At 38.0% G+C, this 26,645-nt stretch overlaps 1 protein-coding gene across 4 annotated transcripts in view; it reads left to right on the top strand.

Moving 5' to 3' along the window:
- pde4cb (phosphodiesterase 4C, cAMP-specific b) overlaps positions 1-26,645 on the top strand; it is an 88,091-nt gene that overhangs the window by 10,671 nt on the left and 50,775 nt on the right. For 3 of the 4 annotated variants that reach the window (XM_086088240.1, XM_086088239.1, XM_086088247.1), the window contains 2 exons: positions 7,206-7,408; positions 9,487-9,723. In XM_086088240.1, coding sequence (XP_085944366.1) covers positions 7,206-7,408; positions 9,487-9,723 — 440 coding nt within the window. The remainder of the gene's footprint in view (positions 1-7,205; positions 7,409-9,486; positions 9,724-26,645) is intronic. The other variant, XM_086088243.1, reaches the window with a different exon arrangement.

Genomic DNA, 26,645 nt, shown 5'->3' with positions numbered 1-26,645 from the left:
TTGTAAAAGACAACAGGCAGATTATAAATGCCAACTGTGTTCAGGAAACAGCCAGCGGCACCGTCATTTGTTTACCGAATGAGAGCACAAAAAGATGGCATATAAAAGGCAATTTGTGAAAGCAAATTATGCAAATAGGCGCCTGGTGTCGAGAACCATATTACAAAGATCTCCTCTAGTGACACAAGTGACTGCATTTGAGTGTGTGCCACATTGAAACAACTGCTTGAATTAAATAAGAGAGCGTGATTCTTTTGAGTAAAGATGGAGCCACCTGACTTCTTACCATCAGGCTTCAGTTGTCAAAACATGCTTTGTGACTCATTTATATGCAACACGATGCACTTCATCATCACCGTCCAAACTTGTTGGAAAGGATATGTATTGCTCATTTTCAGGGTAGGGAGGGTTACTTTTCAAATGTAATCCGTTACAGTTACAAGTTACCTGCTAAAAAATGTAGTTAGTAATGTAATCCAAGTACCATAATATTAAAGTAATGTAACTGGATTACTTTTGGATTACTCCAATATTGAGTATGCTCATGAAGACAAAATAAAAATAAATATCACCACGATATATATTCTATACAATGTGCCCCTTTGGTTTGCGGGTGATAGGGACCCGGGCAGCCTACAACAAGTAAAAATGCTTGTGTAATTAAAAAGCATGTAGGCTATTGATTTATTGATTGATTGATTGATTGAAGGCCATATGCTGTTTTTGAACTGTCACTAAAAGCAACCACACCTCACAGTTTGATAGATAGATAGATAGTGTGTGACATCAACTGCAAAATAAACTTTTATCCCAGTCACAAGTTTAGCCGTGTATATGTTGTGTATGATGTTTAAATAGTGAATTGGTGGGAGGAAGGTTTGTTTGGAAGGTGTAACTCACATTATGGTTGTAGGCTAGCGGGCTAGCTAGCAAGAAGCTACAGCCTTTAGCATGCCGCTGGACTCTTAGCTCAAACTTTCGCTCCAAGTAAGTTCCAGTGAATACCGGTCGCCATTTCCTCCTCCCGTCCGTGAAGCTTTCTCAAACTGCCCGCGTGTGGAGGACACGACTAGTCAGTTCGTTTGTCCCCACCTCCCTGACATGTAGCAACGGTCCCACTGCGCGGGCGTGCACGCGCTCTCTCTCTCTCTCTCTCTCTCTCTCGCTCGCTCTGTCTCTCTTGCTCTGTCTCTCTCTCTCGCCCTCTTTCGTACTCTTCTCTCATCGTAGAAATTGTAATCGCTTGAAGTAATCCCCATTTTTAATAAATGTACCTGTAACCTGATTACATGTTTTTTCCTGTAACTGTAATGGAATACAGTTATTCCGTTACTCCCCAAGCCTGCTAATTTTGTACCTAAATCACAATACGTTGCATTAGCTATTGCTAGTAACCTTCTGTGGTAGAAAAAAGAAAGAAAACCACATTGAGTTATTATAGTAATAGCAGCCTGTATATGCTCAGTGATGTGAATCTTACAGGATTTGGTATGGAAAATCATCATCTGAACTCCCACTTGGTTTGAATTTTGGGGCACATTTCAGTTTCACTCCAAGTTGTTTGACTTTAGACCGATAGTCGACTAATACAAAGTACACCTTTAAAACTGCTGGGTCAAAAATCATCCAATTTTGGTCAAAAACTAACCCGACCCAGTACTTGGGTCAATTTAACCCAACCTATGGGGTTGTTTTTTATTAAAAAAACAAAAAACAAATAACTAAATAACCAAGTAACAGGTGAGGTTTTTTTGGACCAAAATTGGGTTATTTTATTGTGTTGTTATATCTTTTCATTGAGAAGACACCCAAAAATGTTTTGTTTTTTTTAAGAAAAGGGAAACCTTAATACTTGCGCAGATGGGAGAATCTGCACAGCCAAAGAAGTGCCATTTTAGAAATTTTTCAAAATTTTCTAAACTCAAACGATATTATGTTCAATAATTATATATAAACCGAATCTGGCAAATGCCAGAATAGACTCTCTCCTTTCTGCCTTGTCCCGTTCTCTTACAATCGACAGTAGAACAATGTAGGTTGCACAAAATGCAGCCATTACTCCTATGGAGTCTCAAACTGTGTGTTTATTACGTATAAAATGGCTCTATGATGTCACCTACTGGTGGTTGTGCATCAGGAAAGTTGTTTCCAAGTTTGACATTTACAGTGGAACATAATCAGATTCTCCCCCATCTAGCCCCGTAGAAAAAAAATGTATACTTGTCAATGGCAGTGGAAGTCAACCCAACAATTTTCTTTACAAGAATGGCCCAGTTTCCTTACAGGCATGAAGTCTAGTTCTATATTATTTCACATTACGATCCAGGATTTATTGAAATATTTTTCTTAGATATGGATTAGCATCTGTTTTCTGAATTTGGGCCATGACTGGCTTTACCTGAGCCCTGAGTAACTATGATGTCATTTTTGTCGCATCCTGGTTTGTCGCTTTGTTTTGTTGCCCTTTTTGTGTGTGTGTGTGTGTGTGTGTGTGTGGGTGTGTGTGTGTGTGTGTTGCAGAGCCCAAGGTGTGAGGTGGTGGGCAGAGCCTCCTGTGTCACACCTGCTCTGCATTATCATTAGCAGAGTATTTAAGCGCAGGAAAGACAGGAGAAGGGTGCCGAGATATTCTAACCTTTGCTAATTGCCATCGACACCGCCAACCTGACATTCTCGTGCTCCTTGTAATTTAGTCCTCGCCAGTAATGCAACTTGTTTTTCAGTTTATTAGTAAGTAGGGGTGTGAATTGCCTAGTACGATTCATTCAATACCGATTAATCCCGATACGAAGCTATACATTGATTATTGCGAATTTTTTTTAAAACTCAAATTTAGAAAATACAAATCAGTCAACTTGTACATGTACACTGTAAGATTTGTATGAAAATGTATTTATTTATCTGAAACTGCCACTGCATTTAACAAACAGGCTGCAGTCTGTTTCATGTTTGAACAGCACTGAAATCAAACCTTAAGTCTTAATGTTCCATTAATATAACATTCTTCCATGCTTAATGTGTAAATCCTAACCCTAAGTAAGACGTTTTGTTGAATATTTCCATAAAAAATTGATGTTTAAAAATCGATTTGGCTGCATATCGAATCGATTTGAGAATTGTGCGCTGTAATATCGCGATATACTGCAGAATAGATTTTTTCTAACACCCCTATTAGGAAGTACTACTCTGATTTTCTGTTCTCTGTTACTCCCTCAGCCTTGAGTAGGTTTAGAGCAATTTTTGCGTTTGCCTTCAGTCCCCTTCTCCTGTAGCTCTCTGCCCACCTAGTTATTGTGTACTGTTGTTTTTTTCCGCGTTGGCCTCGTGTCACGTTGCTTTTGGTTGTAGTCTTTATTCACGCTTGCGTGCTCCCTATGTTCAAATAAAGCCTGTAAGCTTGCTTCTTTGTTATTGTCCGCCTTGGGTCCAAACACACGTTTTACACAGCCGTAACAATTTTCAGTCGACGGCAAATAACAAAATGTCCGCCCCCTGAGATGGCTGAAAACCGGTGCTTAACTCATATTCCACAGACGTAATATTAATCAGAATGCTGTCTTTAAACTGTTGTGGGCACATCTAATATATTATTGTAAAGAAAATTTGGTGATTGATTTCCTCCTTAACTTATTCACTCCCAGTCATTTTCACTCAAGCAACCCCCTTCGCTCCCGGCTGTTTTACTGGATTTTGACGGATTTTGCAAGGCCCACAGAATATTGTGTTCTATTGCTATAAAAACAACAAATATTCGAGTCTCTTCTTTCTTTTGTAGCAATTAGCATTAGAATATAGCTAAGTTGCATCATTATTCACAAATCTGATTAAAACAGTGGGGGAAACAGCTTGTTGCAACATGGCCGTGGTTGATCTCTTATACTCTGCTGCCCCCTTCTGGCCGTTTTTGTAATAAGCCTCTCTTCTTCAAACTTATAGGTTGCACCTCTTAGTTTATGATTTAAGTGCAAAAAGTGATTTGGGCTTGAAGTTGTCGCGTTGAATACAAAAACTCACTTGGCATTGAGCCATTCATATCTGCATGGACACAGCAGCAGCCTCTTGATTAATGCAGAAGTGTGGCGAATAAGAGTGCAATGGTCTTATTGTTTTTTTTTTCTGATGCAGAAGCCTGCTGTGCATCTTAAGTCCCATCTGATTGCACACTGGCCTTCCTGCTCCCATCTCATTCTCACTTCTTGTTTGTCGCGTGGTGGGACACCGTTCAGGTGATAACACGACCAGCTGCTTCCTTCCTGCTGTTGCTTGGCTGGAAGACGTGCCGTTAAACCAACAAAAAAAACATGCTGATGGCCGTTTGGCTAGTCTATATACATTATTCTGCATTCAAATCTCTCAAAATGGCAGCCTTGGAGTCAAATAAGTAAGGCTAAATGAATATGCACCATGTTCCTTCAAATTAACTGATGTTGACAAGAAAACTAAAACTAAAGAGGATATTGATTTTGGGCTGTCTGTCTGCTTGGCTGCCTCTATCATCTTGACACTTTTAAAATAAGGTACTTGGTGTACCGTTCACACAAACAGAATGGATTTGTCATGTTCGCAATTGTCAAGACGACAATGCTGGCGTTCACCTCTGCCATCAATACAAAAAGAGGTTGAGCTGCGGTTGTTCAGAATTTATATTATCAGCAACTCTGAAGTTTCAAAAAAGCCGCATGACAACATTTTAGTAAATATTTTAGATTTATTTTCTGTTTTCAAATTATACAAGCTTTAGGGTGGTCTTATTCCGTGGTTGGTTCAACTGTATTTAATTGAGTCACTTATACATTTCTGTTTACACTTCCTATCTAAGATACTGCCATATGACGCTGTTAAGTTTATTCGACCTGAAATTTCCTATCCGCTGTCTTTTAAGTAGCTTTATGTTTGTTTCTAATGTTATTTATTTATGTTTATATTGTGAATGTGAGCTTGAAAATATTTATATTTACTCCATTGTTTCATTTTAGATGATCATTTACAACATTTGCAAAGGTTACCTGGTGTTTGTATTAATGCGGTGTTGTCTGTTTGTATGAAGCTTCCCGACATTGATGAATATACATTTTTTACAGCCAGGCAATTTGGGCAACTCATTCCATTTAAAGAAAAAAATAATCTACTGATTGGTGTTTCTTAAGAGGAAATTCAGCTAGCATTCCAATGTGCATTTTGTAAAGATCCCAATCACCTGGCTGGCATGGAGAGATTGAGAGTGAAAGGGGTGCGACAGTAGCCAGCAAGCACACTCGCACCTCTCCGACAACTATCTGTCTTTTTTTTTTTGTCCATAATGTTTTTCCCCCCAATTTCTGCTAGCTGTATGTCAAGCTATTTCATTCAATCGTTCTCAAGCGAGTATAAAATGCAAAAAATACAACCCCTGGCTAAAGTTGAACGTTCATCCATTCATTTTCAATACACTTCATCCTCGTCAGGGTCGCAAAGTGCTTACTGCTAGACGCATATCCTAGTTTACTGCGGGCGAAAGTCAGGCAAATTTCATTGAACGGTAGTAGAAAGTTACTCAATGTTAAACCAGCAAACAGTGTTGTTATCTTGTGGGCGACTGTAAAACGCTGTAATGATAATGACACTGGAGAATACGCCATTAAGCTAGCTAGTTCAACAGCTAGCTAGATGCCAAATGCTAAACTACCTCATTAGACGCACATAGGCCTCCAAAGCGACTTTTGATAGACTTGTTTTTCTATGGTTGTACTATTAATAGAAGTATTTGAGGAACTATTTGTTTTGGCAAAGCCCAATAACTGATTTAATAAACAAACAAATCGCTTACAGGGAGTTCTCGAGCTACGTCGCACGCGACCTATGTCATTTTGACTTTACGGCGCCCATGCCTCATCCGTAGCACCTTCTTTTTCGTTAATGTCCCACAGTTATCACGCCATTTTGAAGTTATTTAAAGCTGTGTTGTTGTTACCTCCAGCAACGGACGTCCATCAGCCGGTCGGCTCGCCACCAGGCGCGTCACATTTTCCGTGTTTAAGCCGTCCGTCAGCAATGAATGTCCGTGCGGAAACACAAAATATTGGTTCCGGCGTCGTCCGGGTCGCGCAAATGTTTTTTAAAATCACTGTACAAAGTATTTTAATGTAAATATCGACTTTAACGGGGAAATCCGATTTAAGTTGAAATTCGGGTTACATTGCCAGTGTAGAAACGGAACTCCGCCGTAACTTGAAGACTCCCTGTATTACTTTTAACTAACTGGAACTTGTACAACTGTTGTGTAAAGCCATATCAAACTCAAGGTTGTGATGTTGTACTGCATATATCATGGCTGTCATTCAGTTGTAGGCATATTGTGTGTGATCTTGCTTAATTAAATGTTAACTAATATTGATACTACTATGATTATTGTGCAAAAACAGTCCAACAGTCAGTCCAACCCAAAAATAATTAATTATGCAGTAGAATAAAAAGTCTCTTGACCCCTCATGAGATGTTTTATTTGTAACCTATTGTGCAAATTCTTGGTACATAACCAACAAGTCTTCTGTATTGACTTTTAAGGTTAGATTTAGGCTGACAAAAGACCAAATTAGCTTGAAACAAATGGTTAAAGTGTTAAAAAATATATATTTATTTTTTGTCGATACAATGTACACTCTCCCTTGCTGTTAGGAAAGTAAAAGGATTTCACAGTTGTTTCATAGCTGTGAGCAGGTCTGATGTTTTATTGACCTTCACCCTTTCCACATTGAGAATGTGGTTTCATGGGGAGGTCATTTTAAAGAGACAAAGAGTCCAATTATAGGGTAGGCAAACAACAATTTAATCACACTGCTGTTTAACTAAATTGTTATATTTTGTTAGTGGGCAGTGTTGTTAATGCTGATGATATGGATATCACCGTTGGAGCCCCACTGTTATGTACCCAAAGCCGACCCTGAGAGAGGTGTACACCACTTAGCATGATGGTGAATATGAATGTGTGGAGGGTTGGATAAGAGGCTGATCCACATGCACACAAAACCAGATGCCGCGGGATATATAAGGGCTTCAGGCATGAATTGCATCAGTAATCTCACTGCTTTTATGCACATCATGTTTGTTCTTATTTCCTACACCACATTTTAAATTTAAGAAACATCAATAAACCTTCCTGGGCTGCTGAAGATCTTTACATACAACCATCCATACTCATTTCTTCCTTCCTTGTTGTTGCTCTGCAGGGTCGTAGGGAGTCGCTCCCTGTGGTCCACCAGGTGGTCAGGCGACGCTACTCGGGCCCGTTACTGCTTCCGCCACTGCGGAGGAGACACTCGTGCCAGGATCACCAATCTGACACCCGGCGCTTTTCTGCTGCACATGGGTTACCGCTGCATCGCCTAGAGGCTCTCTACTGTCGAGCATTGGCCAGTCATGATGAGCACCGGTTAGTTGTTTTTTGTAGTTTACAGTTACCTGTCTGTCTGACTTGTGTTATGTATGTATGCAATATGCATGTACTCTTATGTACATGCACGCAAAGTCTGTGGATCCATGTCCCCCGTAGGTAGAAGTCACCACTTCAAGCACTTCAAAATAGCACAGAAAATAATGATTATTTTTATAATAATATAATAATACTCAACTTTTGATTAGTTTGTTGATTGATCGATGAATAACATAAAAAAGATGTCATATCGCATTGACGTCTGTGTCACAGTTGCCAGAGACTAGAGATCAATATTTTTTTTTCTTTTATATGTTTGAGCTTCATTGATTAGGAGAGAGCAGGCCTAATGGAACCATCCCCAAATGGCATTATAGCTTATACACTTTCTCTTTCAAATGTGTGTTGCTCTTTTTTTTTGCACTACTATTCAAATAACAAGTTAGCCTGTGTTTGAATTGCATAGTCATACCTTAACGGTCCTTTACACAGTTATAGGGTTTTTATTTAATCTACGTACTTCCAAACATTTTACACCAAGTGCCACCGAGAAGAATACTTGACTCTCTGAGTGCCGCCATTATGATCAACATTAAAATACAAACCAAATTCCATTGAAGTTGGGACATTGTGTTAAACATAAATAAAAACAGAATAGCTACAATGATATGCAAATCATGTTCAACCTATATTTAATTGAATACACTACAAAGACAAGATATTTAATGTCCAAGTTGATAAACTTGATTGTTTTTCGCAAATAATAATTAACTTAGAATTTTATGGCTGCAATATGTTCTAAAAACCTGGGCCAGGTGGCAAAAAAGTTGAGAAATGCTCATCAAACACCTCGTATCACGATTCTTAAGTCACGATTCAATTCGATTAATCCCGATGCGAATCTATAAATTGATTATTGCGTTTTTTTTTTTTTACTCAAATTTAGAAAATACTAATCAGTAAACTTGTACATGTATACTATAAGATTTGTATGAATTATTTTTTATTGATCTGAAAATTCAGGCTTATAACTGAGCCACTGCATTTAACAAACAGGTTGCAGTCTGTTTCATGTTTGAACAGCACTGAAATCAAATATTAAGGCTTAATGTTCCATTAATATAACATTCTTCCATGCTGAATGTGTAAATCCTAACCCTAAGTAAGATGTTTTGTTGAATATTCCAATAAAAAAATTGAAGTTTAAAAATCGATTCGGCCGCATATCGAATCGATTTGAGAATTGCGCGCTGTAATATCGCGATATATTGTCAAATCGATTTTTTCTAACACCCCTAGTATTGTGTTTTTATTTATGTTTAACACAACAAGATCCCAACTTGATTGGAATTGGGTCTGTACTAAAGTATATTAGGCTTGTGTTATTTAAAAACATGGCAGTGGTTGGGTTGTATTCCGAAAAACTTTATTTAATATTAGGAAAAGGCACCATTACCAATACCTGGTACCAGCCTTATTGTAAGCTATCAGCCGATACCAGTTTCGGTCATCTTCCAGTGGCCATTTTACGATTAGGAACTAGAAATTAGAATTGAGAATAATTCATTAATTTCATGCATTTTTCAGGAAAAATGCTCCAACAAGTTATTATGACTAAAACAAAATTACATTTTGTTCAAAAAAGAAGAAGACTAAACCTAAATCCAAATCTGCTGTCAGAATTAGCACTGTGAGATTTTTCTTATGTAAAATAAACCCCTGAGATCAAGCAAATCCCTGGCTCAAGTGCATACCGTGACACTTCCCTCCCAAATGTGCATTAAACGCTTAGAAAACCAGTTTTGAAATCGACAGAGTTGATGGACAGATGGCAAACAGCTCGGACCCAGGAGGGCTGAGAGTGGCATAAAGGCCAAGTGAGGTAGGAGGAAGCTGAGCGCTCGAGCAACGGAGAGGAGGAGACAGAAAGCAGAACGCTGCACAGTCAGTCTCTTTATCAGTGTGGCGCGTGGATAGCGGCGCGCCATGTCACGCGCACACCTCCTCTAACGTCCATTTCAAATTCAGTCCCCCCACCCCACCACTCTTGTTTACTGAAGAAATTCGCTTGACAACAGAGCAGAGCAAACAAGCGACCGAAGACAATACAACATGGAGTGCGCGACGCTGAGCAGAGAGGGAGCCGGGCTTGCCAAACCACCCAAGCATTTGTGGCGGCAGCCCCGGACAAACATACGGATCAAACAACGCATCAACTCGGACTCCGAGCGCTACCTGTGCCGTAACAGGACCCTGGAGAAGCTCCGACCCCTACTGAAGAAACCCCGATTGTCTTGGCCTTCCTCGCTTAAACGGTAACCACATTCTCTTGCAAATTACACTCCAAATTCAGAACTTCCAAGAAAGTGATGAACTCGCACTACCAAAGAGACTCCATATCAGAGCTGTATGTTTATCATTCACACCGCCAGAGAGCTTTTAATTGACTTCAAGATAGTGTGGTTGTCTTTTGCTGTGGTGTAGAAATGTATTGTGGAATACTGAGGTTGCCACATTTGTTACAAAATACGTGTAACAGCTCTCAGTAGGATTCAGTGCAGTTTTGTACATTACTACTGAAAACTGCATCCATAATAAAAATGTCATATTATTCTTAAAATAATACCTCCGACATTGACCATTACTATTTTAATTACAGTTCATCTATTGGGTGTCAATATATTGTGCCGTGCACATAATGAAGTGGCTCAGGGCAGTGGTGTAGTCCAGGGTATACGCGTAGGCGTATACCTACTCAGTTTTGCGTCTGTCTACCCACTTCTAAATTCTCCTGGATGCGCAATTTTTGCGCACCATTCAGCCATGACCACCCTCCGCTGCCTTATTAAAGGCATGAGGACTGATCAGAGAATAAGTAGGACCGATCATGCCGAAGACTTTATTGCTAACGCGTAAGATGCCAACGTCACTCCAGTTGATTGACAGGTCACTCCGTCTCCTGCGCGATGATCGTAAATGTGAGCGGGGCAGAAATGAATAAAAGTCTTTCCAGTGAGTGACGGCATGTATCCAAAGAACATACTGTACATACGACAAAAACATTATTCACAGGTACGTTTTAATTTCGCTTCCAAATAAATCCTTGTTTCAAACTACTGGCAGAAATATGACTGACTGTACAGAGGAGGATTTGGTCAGCAATTTTAACTGCGCGTTTCGGCGAGGCTAACGTTATAAAATGTAATGTTATCCTAACGTTAACAATTTAGACTTAAACTAGCTGGATTACGATAATAAAGGGAACTCGCATAATTGTTTCAGTAATCGTATGATTCACCCAGTTTGCAAAGACTTTTATACTAGACTGTTATGTTAGATGAATGAAACTGTAATAAATGCCCAGACCAGAGATTATCTCAGTGTGAAGCTTTTTTTTTTTTTAGGTCTAAATAATGTTATACATACAGTAATTTAAAGTATTATAGTACTTAGCCCTAACTTGCATGATGTAGTTTAATTTGATAGTAGATAACATATTAATCATGTTTGCCTCATAATAAATACATTTTACATTACAAACTGCTCCTAATTCATTCATGATAATTTTATGTGCGTAATTACAAATGACTACATTTTCTTACATGTCACCGTTTCTATAACAGGGTGTTTTTCTAGAAAAAATAATAGATAAAGTAAACATACCGGTAAGTAAAATTTTTAGTATACCCACTTCTCCAGGGACCACTACACCACTTCGCTCAGGGGTGCAGAAAAATTACAGTAATTTTCCTTTACAAAGGCAGTGGTATACATTGCACAGATAATATGAGGACTGTCTGCAACTAACGATTATTTTAATAATTGATTAATCTATTGACTATTTTGTTGATTCATCGATGAATCAGATAAAAAAAAACATGTTTAAATTTATATCTCTTTTTTCAAAAACAGGACATTATTTAGAATTGACAAAATCAAAAATTTATTATCATTGAGTTAGTGGTTTGGTCGTTGGTGAGGCGGTCGTTCAGTAACCAGAAGGTCGGCTGTTCGATCCCCGCTCTCCCCAAGTCATGTGTCGTCGTGTCCTTGGGTAAGGCACTTCACACACATTGCCTCCAGTGCTACTCGCACAGGTGTGAATGGAAAGGTGCGAATGTTTGGTGGTGGTCTTGGGGGCCGTAGGCGCACACTGGCAGCCACGCTTCCGTCAGCCTGCCCCAGCCTACTTAAGTAGCTTATTGCCACCACAGTGTGAATGTGTGAGTGCATGAATAATGTACCCATTCCATTGTTGAGTGTCTAGAAAAGCGCTATATAAATCCAATGCATTATTATTATTATTATTATTATTAACAACCATCAAAAAATAAGCAGAAATGGTGACCATTGTTTTCCAATGTAAAAGCAAAGTTTTATTTAGATTCAACACACTTACACGCTCCACTTTCATGGAGGACTAAAGACGTTGGATTTTTAATGTTGAGAAGCTGATATTCAAAGCATTTGTGCAATTTTAAATAAGAATCTAAACGATACATCGAGTCTCAAAAATGATGATCAATTAATTTGATAATCGATTTGTTGTTGATTAATTGCTGCACCTCTATACGAAAGCATTGTCAAACTAGACAAGTGAAAAACGATGCTTCGCAGATTAAAAAAAATAAATATATCACTCCTTCCCCCCCTTCCAGCTTGTTGCTAGGCAGAGTTCAAAGGCTTAATCAATAGTGTCCCATGCGCTCAGGCGACATGGTGGCCTGAATTCTACCAGCATGGTCCAGGAAATCAGATAGACACACACTGAGGTAATTACTCCAAAACCACTTTATATGATTTGCCACACAGGTGTGCCCCCCCCCCCCCCCCCTTAATGCAGAATCGCCAGCACATACATTATTATAGAGTTTGAATATAATACATTCCCTGAAACAACCCAGACAATTTAAATTCGCTCTTTGGGCCTGCTATGGCTATGCTGCTCTTTCTGTTTTGGTTGTTTTAAAAACACATTGTTTTCATCTGGAGTGTGATTCTTGATTCTTTAGTGAAACATGTTTGAAGATAATTTTCCTAAAGAGTGATTGGAAGTTTGGTAGGAGAGCAGCTTTTGATTACCTATAATCACCCTTTTTGTGTTCTAACTCTGCTCGTGCTCCAATTAGTATGCAGTGTGCGCAGAAAAGCATGTCCAAAGCTGTCTGTTCAGGAACATTTAATTTGATGTGTTTTGGGAACATTTAGGTAGTCGATTTATTTTGTCAGCCTTGTAGTATGTGTAATAGCTTACGGTTGAGGTACGTGTGCTGCTGCTGTTGTTGTGCTACACAGTTTTGTAAAACTCATTGGGGGAAGAGGTGAGGCCAACAAATAATTAACCATTTTTGGATGCTTATTTAATAACGTGATAAAAAAAGAAAAAAATTGAAAAAAATTACATTGTACTCACCAGAAATGCTGATGCAGACCACCTTGATTTGCTTCTGCCCGTCTGTGCAAAACAAGCTGTAGCTGTCTGCAAGTATAAAGTGCATGTCACTGCCATGATCAGGAAGGTCAGGAGGGTGAAGAGTCAACCGAGAACCACCAAAAAGCAGATCTGCCAAGAATTAGAATCTGCTGGAATGCAGCTGTCAGTGTCCACAGTCGAGCGTGTTTTAGCATCGCCATGGAATGGGAAGCTGCCGTGCAAGTAGTAAACTCTTGCTCCGAGCACCGAGTCACGTAAAATCAAACGGTGCCATGTTTTGGTTCCGAAGCACGTTTTTCAAAGTTATGACTGTGCGGGAGTGGAAGACTTGACGATTTTCCATGGTGCACTTGAATGCGACATTATACGTGCACCAGCGTACTGACAACACTCACTCACGCAGGACTTCACGCGCTAAAATACAAAAATATTTTACTATTAAACAATGATGAACATTTACTACCACCAAAATTAATAAATAAAATTTAACAAAAAGAAAAAAAAGTTAGAGTACAAAAGTAAAAAAAAATTTGTACCGTTGAGTACCGGAACAATATTGGTTCAAATGTGAAAGCTACCCTTCCCTACCTCAGAGTTTGGGTTTTGGGCACCGTTTGGTGTTCCAATAGCCCAATGGCCCACATATAACACACATAAAGAAGTGGTAATGGAATGGCTAAATCAAGCTAGAATTAAGGTTTTAGAATGTCCTCACAGTCCTGACTTATTAAACCCAATTGAGAACATGTGGACAATGCAAAAGAAAGTCCCTGTCAGCAAGCCAACAAATTTAACTGAACTGCAGGAGGGGAGGGGCGTGCCACGGTAAGGTCAAGAGGAATGGTCAAAGATTCAACCAGGAGCTTGTGGATGGCTACCAAAAGGGGCTGATTTGAAGTGAACCAAGTGGCCAAGAAACATGTAACCAAAAATGAGCATTGCTGTATGTATATTTTTGACCCAGCAGATTTGCTCACTTTTTCTGTTAACCCCAAATAAAGTCATAAAAGAACAAAAATTAATGAATCTTTTTTGTGGCAAGTATCCGTTCCAATTACTCTATCAGAGAAAAATCAGAGTTATAGAAATAACTGGAAGCTTCGGAGAGCCATGACATTATGTTCTTTGCAAGTGAATGTAAACTTTTGATCACGACTGTACAGTTATGTAATTCCTTTGCGGTTTCCTGTTCTGGCCTTGTTTAGCCGTGTAGCGTTTTTGTGTGTAATTTTATCTCCTTAGGCACTTATTAATTTGCCTGCCTATTTTGTTGATCAAAGTTGGATGCTCTCCGCTTTAATGCGATTCCAGTAAGACATATGAGAAAAGTGTACTTGATCAACAAACACCTAATTCTGTTGTTTCACGGAACATATCGCAGTAGTTTAGCAATTAGCATGGTTTCTCCGTCTTTCTGTTAATTATTCCTTATCGTCCCTTCACAAGAACAATACTTGTCGGAGAAGCAGCTTATTTAGCTACACAGAGGCGATTAGTATTGTCTTGGGAGCAACTCTGCACTGTGTTTAGCCACACTTGCTAGCGAGAAAGTCTGTTGCTAGCTAGCTGGTGTAGCACAAGTAGCACCAAGCTTTTCTAGATAGTAACTGAACAGCGGAAACCAATGAACAGCCTGTGTTATTTTTTATTTTTTAATCAAGGTCGGACCAGCATCTGTAGCGTCTTGGTAGCCCGACACAACCATCATCTAGCCATTTAGCTACTGCTAATGTCAAAACTGTTTCACTTCCGCCGCCTACTTTCCGCGCATATGTGACATAAGTGCATTGGCTTTCCAGCACAGCAAAGCTTTTTGGATTAATTATCGGAAAACTGACTTTCACATTTTTTTTATGAGGTACAAAAATACGAATTTTGACTTTCAAATTGTGCTTAGACTAAAAAATAGTTGACTGAATTAGTAGCGCCACTGCTGGTTTGAGCCAATTAGTGCATTCCATTTTCCTGAGTTGTTTTACATTTGACAGAATTTCTAATCGATTATTAGGTTCACCACTAGTTTATACAATATTTGATTGGTAATAATAGAGTTGCAAAATTATCTCCCACACATTACAGCAAACCAGAGCCTTTGATACAAAGCAGAAGAATGCCATGCTTTTTTTTTTTGTCCACACCAAATCGAACCCTAGCACCAGGATGTACAAAAAAATGTGTGCATTAGTGATGTCCTGTAAAACTCTTTTGTAAAGAGAAGATATTAGAGTCTTTATTGTCTTCCTATCAGTCCACACCATCTGGCCATTCTTCTTTGACCTCTGCCATTACTGAGGCACTTTTGTCCAAAGAACTGCCACTCCGATTTCCCTTTGTTGGACCATTCTGTGTAAGACTCAGATTGTGTGTGAAAATCACAGTAATTCAGCAGTTTCTCAAATAGTCAAACCAGCCATTTGGCACCAGCAACCATACCACGTTCAAAGTCATCTAAGCGTGTACTCGCAATAACTGGCAAGAGGAGTGGTCAAATCATCATAATATGTACTCGGGCTGGGCAAATTATTGAAATTTAATTGTGATTTCGATTTTGAGAAAATAAAGTATCATACAGTAAACATAGGTATATTGTGCTGAAAGCGCCACATAGTGTAGATAAAAAACGCTATCTACATAAGTGTACCCCATTTACCATTCACGGCAACACTCAACCATATTTTCAATTTCATGTGGACCATTGATGAAATTTTGCGAGCGGCATGCAAAAGCTCACCTCCAGAACTCATTCATACTGAATACATACAAAATATTACTTCAGACACTTAGTTTAAACAAATAAGCAGGGTTGGGAGGGTTACTTTTAAAATGTAATCCATCACAGTTACAAGTTACCTGCTAAAAAATGTAGTTAGTAACGTAATCCAAGTACCATAATATTAAAGTAATGTAACTGGATTACTTTTGGATTACTCCAATATTGAGTATGCTCATGAAGACAAAAATACAAATAAATATCACCACAATATATATTCTATACAATGTGCCCCTGCTATTTGCGGGTGATAGGGACCCGGGCAGCCTACAAATAGCAAAAATCGATTGATTGATTGATTGATTGATTGAAGGCCATATGCTGTTTTCGAACTGTCACTAAAAGCAACCACACCTCACAGTTTGATAGATAGATAGATGGGGGATGTTAATATTTAAAATGTTCATTCATGTATTCTTTAATATCCAATCAGTTTCATGTGTCACTTCAGTGGGCATTTGTTTGTATGCATTGTGTATGCTATGTATGTTGGTGGTTAACATTTTGTGTGCACCTGTGGCGTGACTGGGCATGCAGTGGATTTTGTTGACTTTTTGTATTACAGTATTTGCATTTATTATATATTTTTTCTATTGTATGAGTTGGTGATTATTCTGTATGACAGGTCTATGTTATGCACATGCTCACGTTTTCCACGTAAACTTAAGCATGCATCAGAGCACTCACACTAGCCAAACGTGATGGACTTTAGATGTCAAGTGTGCTCAAACACATTTCGAATGACTTAGTTTGAGAAAGTCTTTCTCATTCTGACGTTTGCATTGAACTGAAGCATGTTAAATTTCTGCCATTTATTTAGCTGATAAGACGATTGGTATAAATTATAGGTAAATCATTTGCATTAAAAACACTTATTTATTTACACTTCTGAATTTAATCAGTCTGAGTAGATGTCCTGAGGATATACTGCAGATTCCTGCAGCCGTGCCAAGGATAAAGTTATGGCCAATAACTGATGAAAAGTTTGGAACATTTGCTGTATCCTGTTTTATATTTCGTGCACGCAGCGAAGATGCAGTTGTGTGATTGATGGTTTAGCTACCAGGGAGCTAACTGCCTTCTGCACCTTATCAGTCACAGTGATGGAGGTGCTGCTTTGCTTGTTTGTTTTCCACTGTGTTTCATTCCTCACTGCTTTGTACACAAGGACAACGAGCGGGGAGGATGACATCCATATTTTTTTTTGCTCTTGCTTTTGTTGTATCTTACACTTTCAAAAGTAACAACCTTATACAAAAAAATGAGGTTGTGATTTTTACAATGCTCAAACTTAATGCCATAAGTTCATTAAAAAAAAAAGATTATTAAAAATTCGGGGCTTCAGGCAATTTTTTATTAAAACTTGAGTTAACTAGTGAATTCATGTGATTAATTACAATTAAACATTTTAATCATCTGTTTAAAAAAAATGTATATATATATTATTAAAAAATGCTGGGCGTCAGACGATAATTTTTTTAAAATTTTAATTAATCGCATGACTTCACTAGTTAACTCACGATTAATCACAAATTTTATTTCTGTCCTAAATGTACAATAAAAAAAAATCTAGGTATTCATTCTCTTGTTTACAAAAGTGAAATTTTTTTTAAACTAATAGAAATAGTTCAAATGAATTTTTGACTTTTATAGCCGTCAATGGCAGTGAATTAATTTACAAAAAAGAAAAGAAAAGATTATAAAATATTCGGGGCTTCAGGTGGTTAAAATTTTTAATCGTAATTAATCGCATGACTTCACTAGTTAACTCACAATTAATCACAAATTTTATATCTGTTCTAAATGTACAATAAACGTTTTTTTATTTTATTTTATTAACAAAAGTGGGAAAAAAATGTTAAACTAATAGAAAGTGTTAAAATGAATTTTTGACGTCTATAGCTGTCATTGGCAGTGAATGAGTTAAGGAGCAAAAAAAAAAGGCATTTGTGTTATTTGCATTGATATTGTTGAGGCTGCAACTTGTGAAACAACATCTGTAAGCAATATTTTTCTCTTCACAAACGAGAGGCTTGTATAACACTACATTTTGATCGAGTATCTCACATTTTGGCACATCCGACATCACGTCACCCTGGAACAGTTTTTCTGTGCAGTAGCTTTTGTTCAGCACGACAAAGGAGACAAAATGCATGTGATTGGCTGCTGCAAAGTTGACGGGGCATGACAGGCGCCTTAGCTGAGCTCTCTTGATGACATTGCTGTCAACAAGTGATGCTGCGGCTCATTTCACACACACAAGAGGAATTGTTTTGTTAGTCCCCTGATAGTTAATTAGATCATCGTATTAAACAATTTCCCTTCTCAGATATCTCTAAGAATTGTATAGGGTGATGACACCGATAATTAATAGATGGTTTAGATTTTACTGTACATCAATTGAAGATAGATTGTTTATTCAAATCCTGCACTGTGTTGAATGAAGAGTATGAGTCGCAAACTGCCAAACTATGCAAAACGTGTGATTTAGTAAATAAATATGGTATTGAGTAATTTACCAGAGAATTAAAGAATATGAACATGGCACAGAGAAATGTTGCGTTCTTCAATTACTGTATCTGTCATCAAACAACACATCTTTAGCATAGTTGATGTTATTTCAAATTCTGCTTATTTCCTTCCCATTCCTCTCATACATTGCATCGCAGCATAGAAGTGACAATTTTCTGTTGACCAATCAGCAGATAGCAGTGTGTTTAGAGACATGATATACAAGCAAATCATGCTGGTAGTCCAACGAAAGTGTGCTGAAATATTTCGGCCCAGTTACAATTGAAATACTGAACAGAGAATTTAAGTAACTGATAATGCTTGGTGGAAATGTGACTTAACAGCTGAATACTGCTTCTAAAATAATCAGCTGTCTTGAGTCATTGCTTTCGAAAACAGCATATGGCCTTCAATCAATCAATCAATCAATCAATCAATCAATCAATCGATTTTTGCTATTTGTAGGCTGCCCGGGTCCCTATCACCCGCAAATAGCAGGGGCACATTGTATAGAATATATATTGTGGTGATATTTATTTGTATTTTGTCTTCATGAGCATACTCAATATTGGAGTAATCCAAAAGTAATCCAGTTACATTACTTTAATATTATGGTACTTGGATTACGTTACTAACTACATTTTTTAGCAGGTAACTTGTAACTGTAATGGATTACATTTTAAAAGTAACCCTCCCTCCCTGCTTATTTGTTTAAACTAAGTGTCTGAAGTAATATTTTGTATATGTAAATGAATGAGACTGAACAGAGAATTTAAGTAACTGATAATGCTTGCTGCAAATGTGACTTAACAGCTGAATACTGCTTCTAAAATAATCAGCTGTCTTGAGTCATTGCGTATATTAATAATTTGGTATAAAGTGTATGTGTTGGTACAAACAATAAATAGATTTAAACACATATGATTAATTTGAATTCATCAGCCTCTGCGGTGTTAAAAGTGCAACATAAATGCCTCCTGTGTTACTTTGGCAGCACAGCTATGGCCGGCTTCTTCCATTAGTCCGACTACTAAAAACAAACATGTTATAGTGGAGATAGAACAATAACAATGCTTATATTCCTTCAATGAATGATTTTTTTTTTAACTCCCACCTATTTGTTACGTATGAGTCAGATCCGTTTCATAAGTAATACATCCTCATTATTGTGAAGATGGAAGTGTAGCTTTTATATAACAAAAATGTAAAATTACAAAACACCCAGCCAGCCACTTGCTTTAATATTTATATATTTATATGAATATTTTAGTTTTTCTGAAACAAAATCCTGAAGTATATTCTTTGCATGTTGTCTATGCCTCAGTATGCAATATTATGTTCTACCTATAAAATGGAGGAAATTGGCTATATATTATCAAAACAATGGCACCTATTCATTTTTACAATAGCAACGAAATGGAATGCAAACTAATACTTTTTACTTCATCATCAGTTTCCCTATTTGAAAACAAATAGTGTGCCATGACACTATTTCCTTATACTACATAAAATTTAGTATACGACAGGAAAAGTAGACCTTTAACCTCTGATAGTTTTATAATTTTTTTTAAAGCTTTCTTGCAATGGCTGAGAGTGGAGAGTTAACATTGTTTACTTATTTCCGAGGCAGACCATTCACCCATTTAGCCGTTTCTAGGAAACCACCTTGCGCTTGCTTGATCATCCCGTTTGTTCAATTTCCCTTGGATGCGTTGTTTAATGGCCGTCTGATGCCCATTTGCTCTTTCATAAACCCCTTTGTCATTGCCGTTCTCACTGTAAAAGGAAATAAGAATCTTAGATGCAGTGTGGGTGTTGATGATATTAACCACACCATTATGAACATTTTCAATGCGTAAATGTCCGGACAAGGCAAATTTGTAAAGAACTTGTCAAAATATATGTCTTCAAACTATTGTTCAATTGTGATTGTTTTTATTTTTTTAATATATATAAATGTTTCATGAATCCATGCTTTTAGAAATAACTCTTGCTCTGAATGATACATGGCCCTTGATATCCAAAGGACGCTGAGGGTTCCAGGTTTCTTGGATGGTTGTAGTAATTTATACACACTATAGACCACTACACTACTAGAACTGCTGTCTCACGGTACAAACAGGTCCTTCATTCTCAAGTTAACATTTTCTTTCTGCTGCTCCTACATTGTCCAATGGACTAGCATGAAATTGAACTAGGGATAGGGACACCCCCCCCCCCCCCAACCTCCCGAATTTCTTAAACCAAAGAATTAAACCCTAATCCGCATAATTTTGGGAGTCAGAAAAAACAAAATGGTCTCTCTGCTGTCTACTCATTTTATTGCATAGTCACAGTGAGCTTTAAGAAAGGAAAATCCTAAAAAAAAAAAAACAATAAAGAAAGAAAGAAAGGAAAATCCTCAAATAAATATCGGCAAGCTCATCTGTGCCAGGTTGGGTTTGTTCAGTGATGCTCCACGTATTGCCGAGAAGAAAGCAATCACAACAGTAAATAGAGATTGCGATCCATTCGTCTGCAGCTCAAGCAGCACAGCACTTGCTTGCTGATTGCGCACTTTTGAGGATATAGCACTATCACAGAATATCAGCCTTCGTGGTGGTATGTATGTATATGCTGAGAAACAATTCAGCTAAGTTAGAAGAGACCACATAAATCAAACCCATTACTTTTGGGTGAAAACAAATGTCTGTCAACACCGAACAATGCTTTGGAAGTGAAATTGGCATTTTTAATGTTGTCAGTGCCCTTTATTCTAATTAATTTATTTATTTATTTTTTGGAGAGCTCAATATTGTTTATTCGGTAATTTTACAGATTCGACATGTCATCATCATTGCTCTTTTTTATTTTTTTATTATTATTATTTTTTTTATTATTATTATTTTATTTATTTATTTATTTTTTATGTGCATATGCGTGTGTATGTGTGTGTGTGTGTGTGTGTGAGTGTGTACTCATTAGTTCACCTAAAACCTATTAAAAATCCCATACCGTTCACCTAAACTGAATACTTCAGAATCCAGCCAGAGTCGTGAGGTTGTCAGGAGACCCGAGGAAGGATCAAAGAAAAGAAAGGAAAGTGAAATCCAGCACCGACCAGATATCACCTACTACCCACCGGGTTACCAACCAGAGTCTTTCACCAACCCCAGAAACATCTAAATTCCAACAAATTAGGGAGACCTCAAGAGACCAAAGGAGAGACTGAGGAAAGGAAGGAAGGATAGATGAAGCTAGAATTCTAATGAATTTTAAAGACATTAGATGTGAGGGAAATCTGATGTTTTTATGGTGATGCTTAGTAAAGACTGGCCCAACAGTGAATTAAATCGACCATAAATGAAGCTTCTTTAAAATGATCATCAAAAACACAATTCAGGTTGACAGTTAACATGACAAGTAAGGAAAATTCTAGATAATCTATTAGCATTGCATTATGTCGGCATAATGGATCCGAGTCATCGCATCGCTGTGGGTCTTGGTGTCGATCAGTCAAACATGTGGGCAGAATAGATTACAGCTTCCATTTATGGCACTGAGGCCATTTAGCATAACAGTATAAGTGGCAACGCTTTCTTGCCATCAAGAAGCTTTATTATACTATGATGATTTATAACATTAATAGCCAGAAATGAACCATTGCATGGTGATGGTTTATCCTATCATTAATCACTTGTATATTGTTTCTTCATTACAGTAGCTGTTAGAAGTATATACGTTTTGTGCACATTTATCCAGCAGGCTGTTTTATAATGCTTTTCTTGTTGGGGCATGCAGGAAAGTCAGCTGCACGCTGCCTTACTGTATAGTAGGGGTGTTAGGAAAAAATCGATTCGGCAATATATCGCGATATTACAGCACACAATTCTCGAATCGATTCAATATGCGACCAAATCGATTTTTAAACATCAATTTTTTATGGGAATATTCATCAAAACGTATTACTTAGGGTTAGGATTCACACATTAAGCATGGAAGAATGTTATATTAATGGAACATTAAGCCTTAATATTTTATTTCAGTGTTGTTCAAACATGAAACAGACTGCAACCTGTTTATTAAATGCAGTGGCTCAGTTACAAGCCTGAATTTTCAGATAAATAAATACATTTTCATACAAAGCTTACAGTGTACATGTAGACGTTTACTGATTTGTATTTTCTAATTTGAGTTTTAAAAAAATCGCAATAATCAATTTATAGATTCATATCGGGATTAATCGGAATCGAATCGTGACCTATGAATCGTGATATTATTTAGCTTTTAGAAATGTCTCCAATATTTGTTTAAATATACGAAAATTAACTATTACTATTAAGTATAATATAATTAAAATTCTCTCAGCTCCCAGATGTTGTGGAGGTGTCCGCTGAATGCGCTGAAAATACACCCCCCTACACATTCACCTACCAATCAAATACTTTTGTACGTCTGTAGCTTATGCATGCACATCCTGTATATGTTCAAACTGCAAACATGTATCTGCTTTAAAGCCTCCAGTGGCTGGAATAAATCCCATCGAGTCATGACGAAAGGTGCTCGCCACGTTGCAGACTGGCGGTGGGTTTATCCACCAAAGGTAGCCGTTTATTAACACAGCATCACACGCTATTCAAAAACGTATGCTTACATTTAAAAGCAAACTCCGCCGAGTGCAAACGCGGGGTGCGTTCGGGTGGTGTAGAAGAAGAGCGGAGGAATGTAGGCTACAAAAGTGTGCTCTGAAGCGACCTCGGGGCCCGTCTCCATGGAAACGACGACCGTATTTGAAGGATGTATTGAAATGATGCGTGAATTTGGACGCTGCCGTGTGGTCTGGTCGTGCCTGATGTGACACATTCGGCCTTTGGGGGACGCAGACTACAAATTCGGACACAGCTACACTTGAATAACGCAAAATACAAAACACTTTTTGTGGCATCCAGGAAAGATTTATCTGTTTTGGGTGGAGGCATAGTTTGCTAGCTAACTGCATGCTGTAGTGGTAGAAATGAGCTAAGTCATTTTAAATAAGTATCTCAAAATTTGAAGGAAGACGCCCAGTTGTCATATAGTTGGGGAGGGCCGACTAATGCCGGGCATCTAAGTGTGCCACTGGGCACGGTTTTAGCCTTGCCCTCCCAAAAAATCAAGACAACTCAAAACGTGAAAAACATTTAACATCACACAGTTTGCAGTCTTTGTGCATTGTCAGCAATTACTCTCAAACATTTATAATGTCCAGTATTTATTAAGGGTCTGTAAGGTTAACAAAAAAATAATAGAAAAACAGAAGAAGAAAAAAGCCTCCATTTGCAGTCTTGTACCCAGATCGCACCAACAATATTTGTGAATATATATGTGTACTCGAAATATCACCAAGAAAGATTGAGGCTGAAAATGACTGTTTTATACTTTTAGGGAATTGAGGATTGCAGGTCGGAATAAGAAATGACTATCCCCAAGCATCCCTCAAATGCTGTGACCTTTCAACATACAAGCAGCCTCATTGTAAATCTCAGTCTTAATCTTGAAAAGGAGCAGACCAGCGTGACCTTATCAACAATCTTCACCTACGGCTGAATTATTAATTGCGTTTGCAATGTAAATGTGATTTGATAAAACCCGATTTTCTAATCGCAAAGATTGCGATTTGACAGGTCATTACTGTACTGAGAAGCAGAGGGGAGGAAAGGGGAAGGGGGGCGAAGGGGTTCAGAGCAGGCAGACAGCTGCCACGCTAGCTTTCAGTGAGGTTTCCGTCTCACGAGACATTGAGGCGAGTATCTAACATGCTTGATCTTTTTAGCCTTGCATAAAAAATAAAAAAACGTGTATGGAAAAAACTCTTATCGTGTACGTGTTGTGTTTACTTACCATGTTTCGTGAAAAAAAAAGATATACTGGGAAAGCCTTAATGATGTACAGTGTAGTGTAGTATATACTTGTGTTTATAGTACCACACCAGAATTATGCTGTCGTGATGAACGCTTACCAAACTGTATGTCAAGTGCAAGTATTTAGTCATTTTATACCTGTAATTGAAGTAAACCGTCTTTCACATTATTTCATGCTTCATTTGCTTACACCTGAATATCCAATTATGCATAATTGATAGTGTTTCATGTACTTGTAATAAAGATTAATTGTTGAATAATACGTTAGAAAACTTAACAATTGAACATTTAATCACAATCATAATTTTGAGGGGGGGTGCAATAAAATAATTTTCCATTATCAATCAGCCCTTAACGACTCACAAATGGCATATACAGAAATTCTGACTTTGTGTCATATTTAGGCTTTTCATTTGTTTTTGTTCAATTATCCCCTTTAGCACCCGAACTAAGTATTACTGATTGCCCATCCTAGGAGAAAAACAATATTATAACTTTTTTTTTTTTTTTATGTTTTAGGATTAAAGAAGCACTGGCTCATTTTTCTCACTTTTTATAAAGCAGCTGTTGGTCAGGAAGTAGAGTGGGGTCGTCCATTAACCAAAATTAGACGGCGGTCCCGGGAGTGTCCTCCCCGTGGTGGTCGCCGCCGCCCCCCTCAACAGGCCGACACTGTAGTGGAAGATTCTTTTATCGGCTCGGCAGTGATCGTAAATCCAGATGTTCCATGTTTAAAGGAGGCCCCACTTAAAGCCATAGTCGAGTTGCAAAATGACTATTTCCAGTAAGCTGCAAAAATAACTCCTTTAATTTGTAAGTAGGCGGGAAAAATGACAAAGTCTTGTAGACCGGGAGTCCGCTGTAGACAAAGATTTGACCCACAGACACACAAAACACAAGACTTGCAGGAGGAAGGTTAAAAAACTCAGAGGAGCAGCCAGTAGCACTGGTTTATAAAGCCTTCTTAGACCCATGCCCCTAACATTTTTAAGGCCTAACATATTAACAGGCACGTGCAGAGGGGCGGGGCTATGGGTGCCGGAGTACATGCCCTTTTGGCACTGATGCCCAAAGTGCCCGTTTGTCCCATTTATTTATTCATCTATTTTATATATATATTTTTAAAGTTTGTGAAAGTAATTTTGTTGCCTTTCAAAACTAAAATTCAGCAACATAATTTACATAAAACAAAGTATTATTACGTTATTCTTGGATGACGTCATACTACGAGACGCGCCCCATTCTGCCAGGTCCAACAAAAAGTGATGTTTAAAAATCGATTCAGCCGCATTTTGAATCGATTTTGAAAATTGCGCATTGTAATATTGCGATATATTGCCGAATCGATTTTTTTAAACTCCCCTAGTGGATAGTGCAGGCATGTTATCATGTGCCCCTTTTTTTTGTTGCTTTTAGCACCTGCCCCTTTAACCCTGCATATTAACATAACTTAATTGTATTGGCTGCTTAACATAAATCCACACCCACTTATTAGTCTGATTAAACTTATAGGTTACTTTTAACCACTAGGCTGCACCATAGGCTTACAAAAGAACATGACCCTGACTTGAACTTTTGACCGATACATGACCGGTGAATTTCCCACTTGGCAAAGTTCCCACCACAGCTGTTGGTCGTAAAACTTGTGGCTGTTTTCAAAGCTGACGCCTGACAATACTGCTCTTGAGACATCTTTTGGAGTCTACTAGACAATTCACAGTTTACAAGCAGGCTGTTAGAATGTCTGGGTGCAAATGCTTGGTGGTGGTCGGAGGGGCCATAGGTACAAACTAGGGGTGTGCCAAAAAATTGATTCTCATAAGAATGGCGATTCTCATTTAGTACGATTCAGAATCGATTTGAAATGTCCTAAAATTGATTTTATTTAAATTATTTTATACTGTCTTGCCTTTGTCTGTGTGTGCCTTTATTGGAAGCGCTGTTCATGTTGTACCCGATTTGGCCACTTAGGGGCAGTGTGGTTCTACGTGGCCGAATACACTGTTAAGTTGTAGCCAAATTAGAGAGTAGAAGGAAAAGTCACGATCAAGTTATTCAAATAAAAGTGTTTTTTTTTGCAGTGTGGAGCCGTTCTTTTAAGTGATAAAAGTGCCGCAAGTTGCGCGCTAATTAGCATTAGCGAGTCAGACTGGAGTAGATCATTACAATTCCTTGCACATCTATAGATGGAAGCAAAAATCATTGTCAATCAAATCCTTTTGAATCAAAAATCGTTCTTAATCGAAAATCGATTCTGAATCGAATCACAGATCCCAAAAATCGGAATCGAATCGAATTGTGAAACATTCAAAGATTCCCACCCCTATAGTTAACTGCTACCAGATTGTATGAGTGTATGTCTAATGCATTCTTTGTGAATCATCTTTGAGTGTCCAGAAAAGCACGATATAAATCTGATGCACTATTATATTATTATTGAGTAATTATATACAGAGGCGAGAGTTGCCTGGAGAAACCCTACACAATCATACGGGAAGAGCAGTTGTGCCAACCACAACACGCCATTCTGTGTGTAAAAAAAAAAAAAAGTACAAAAAATTATTGAAGTAACATTTTAAATAGTCGTTAGGAATAAGTAACCCATAATGTAATATGGTACTTTGGATTTGACAACAATGAATA

Source organism: Leptonotus elevatus, chromosome 11 (assembly GCF_054856555.1).
Source record: "Leptonotus elevatus isolate MCC_2025b chromosome 11, RoL_Lele_1.0, whole genome shotgun sequence".
NCBI lineage: Eukaryota > Metazoa > Chordata > Actinopteri > Syngnathiformes > Syngnathidae > Leptonotus > Leptonotus elevatus.
The sequence above is the reverse complement of the archived record's forward strand: the minus strand, read 5'-3'. Positions and strand labels throughout refer to the sequence as shown.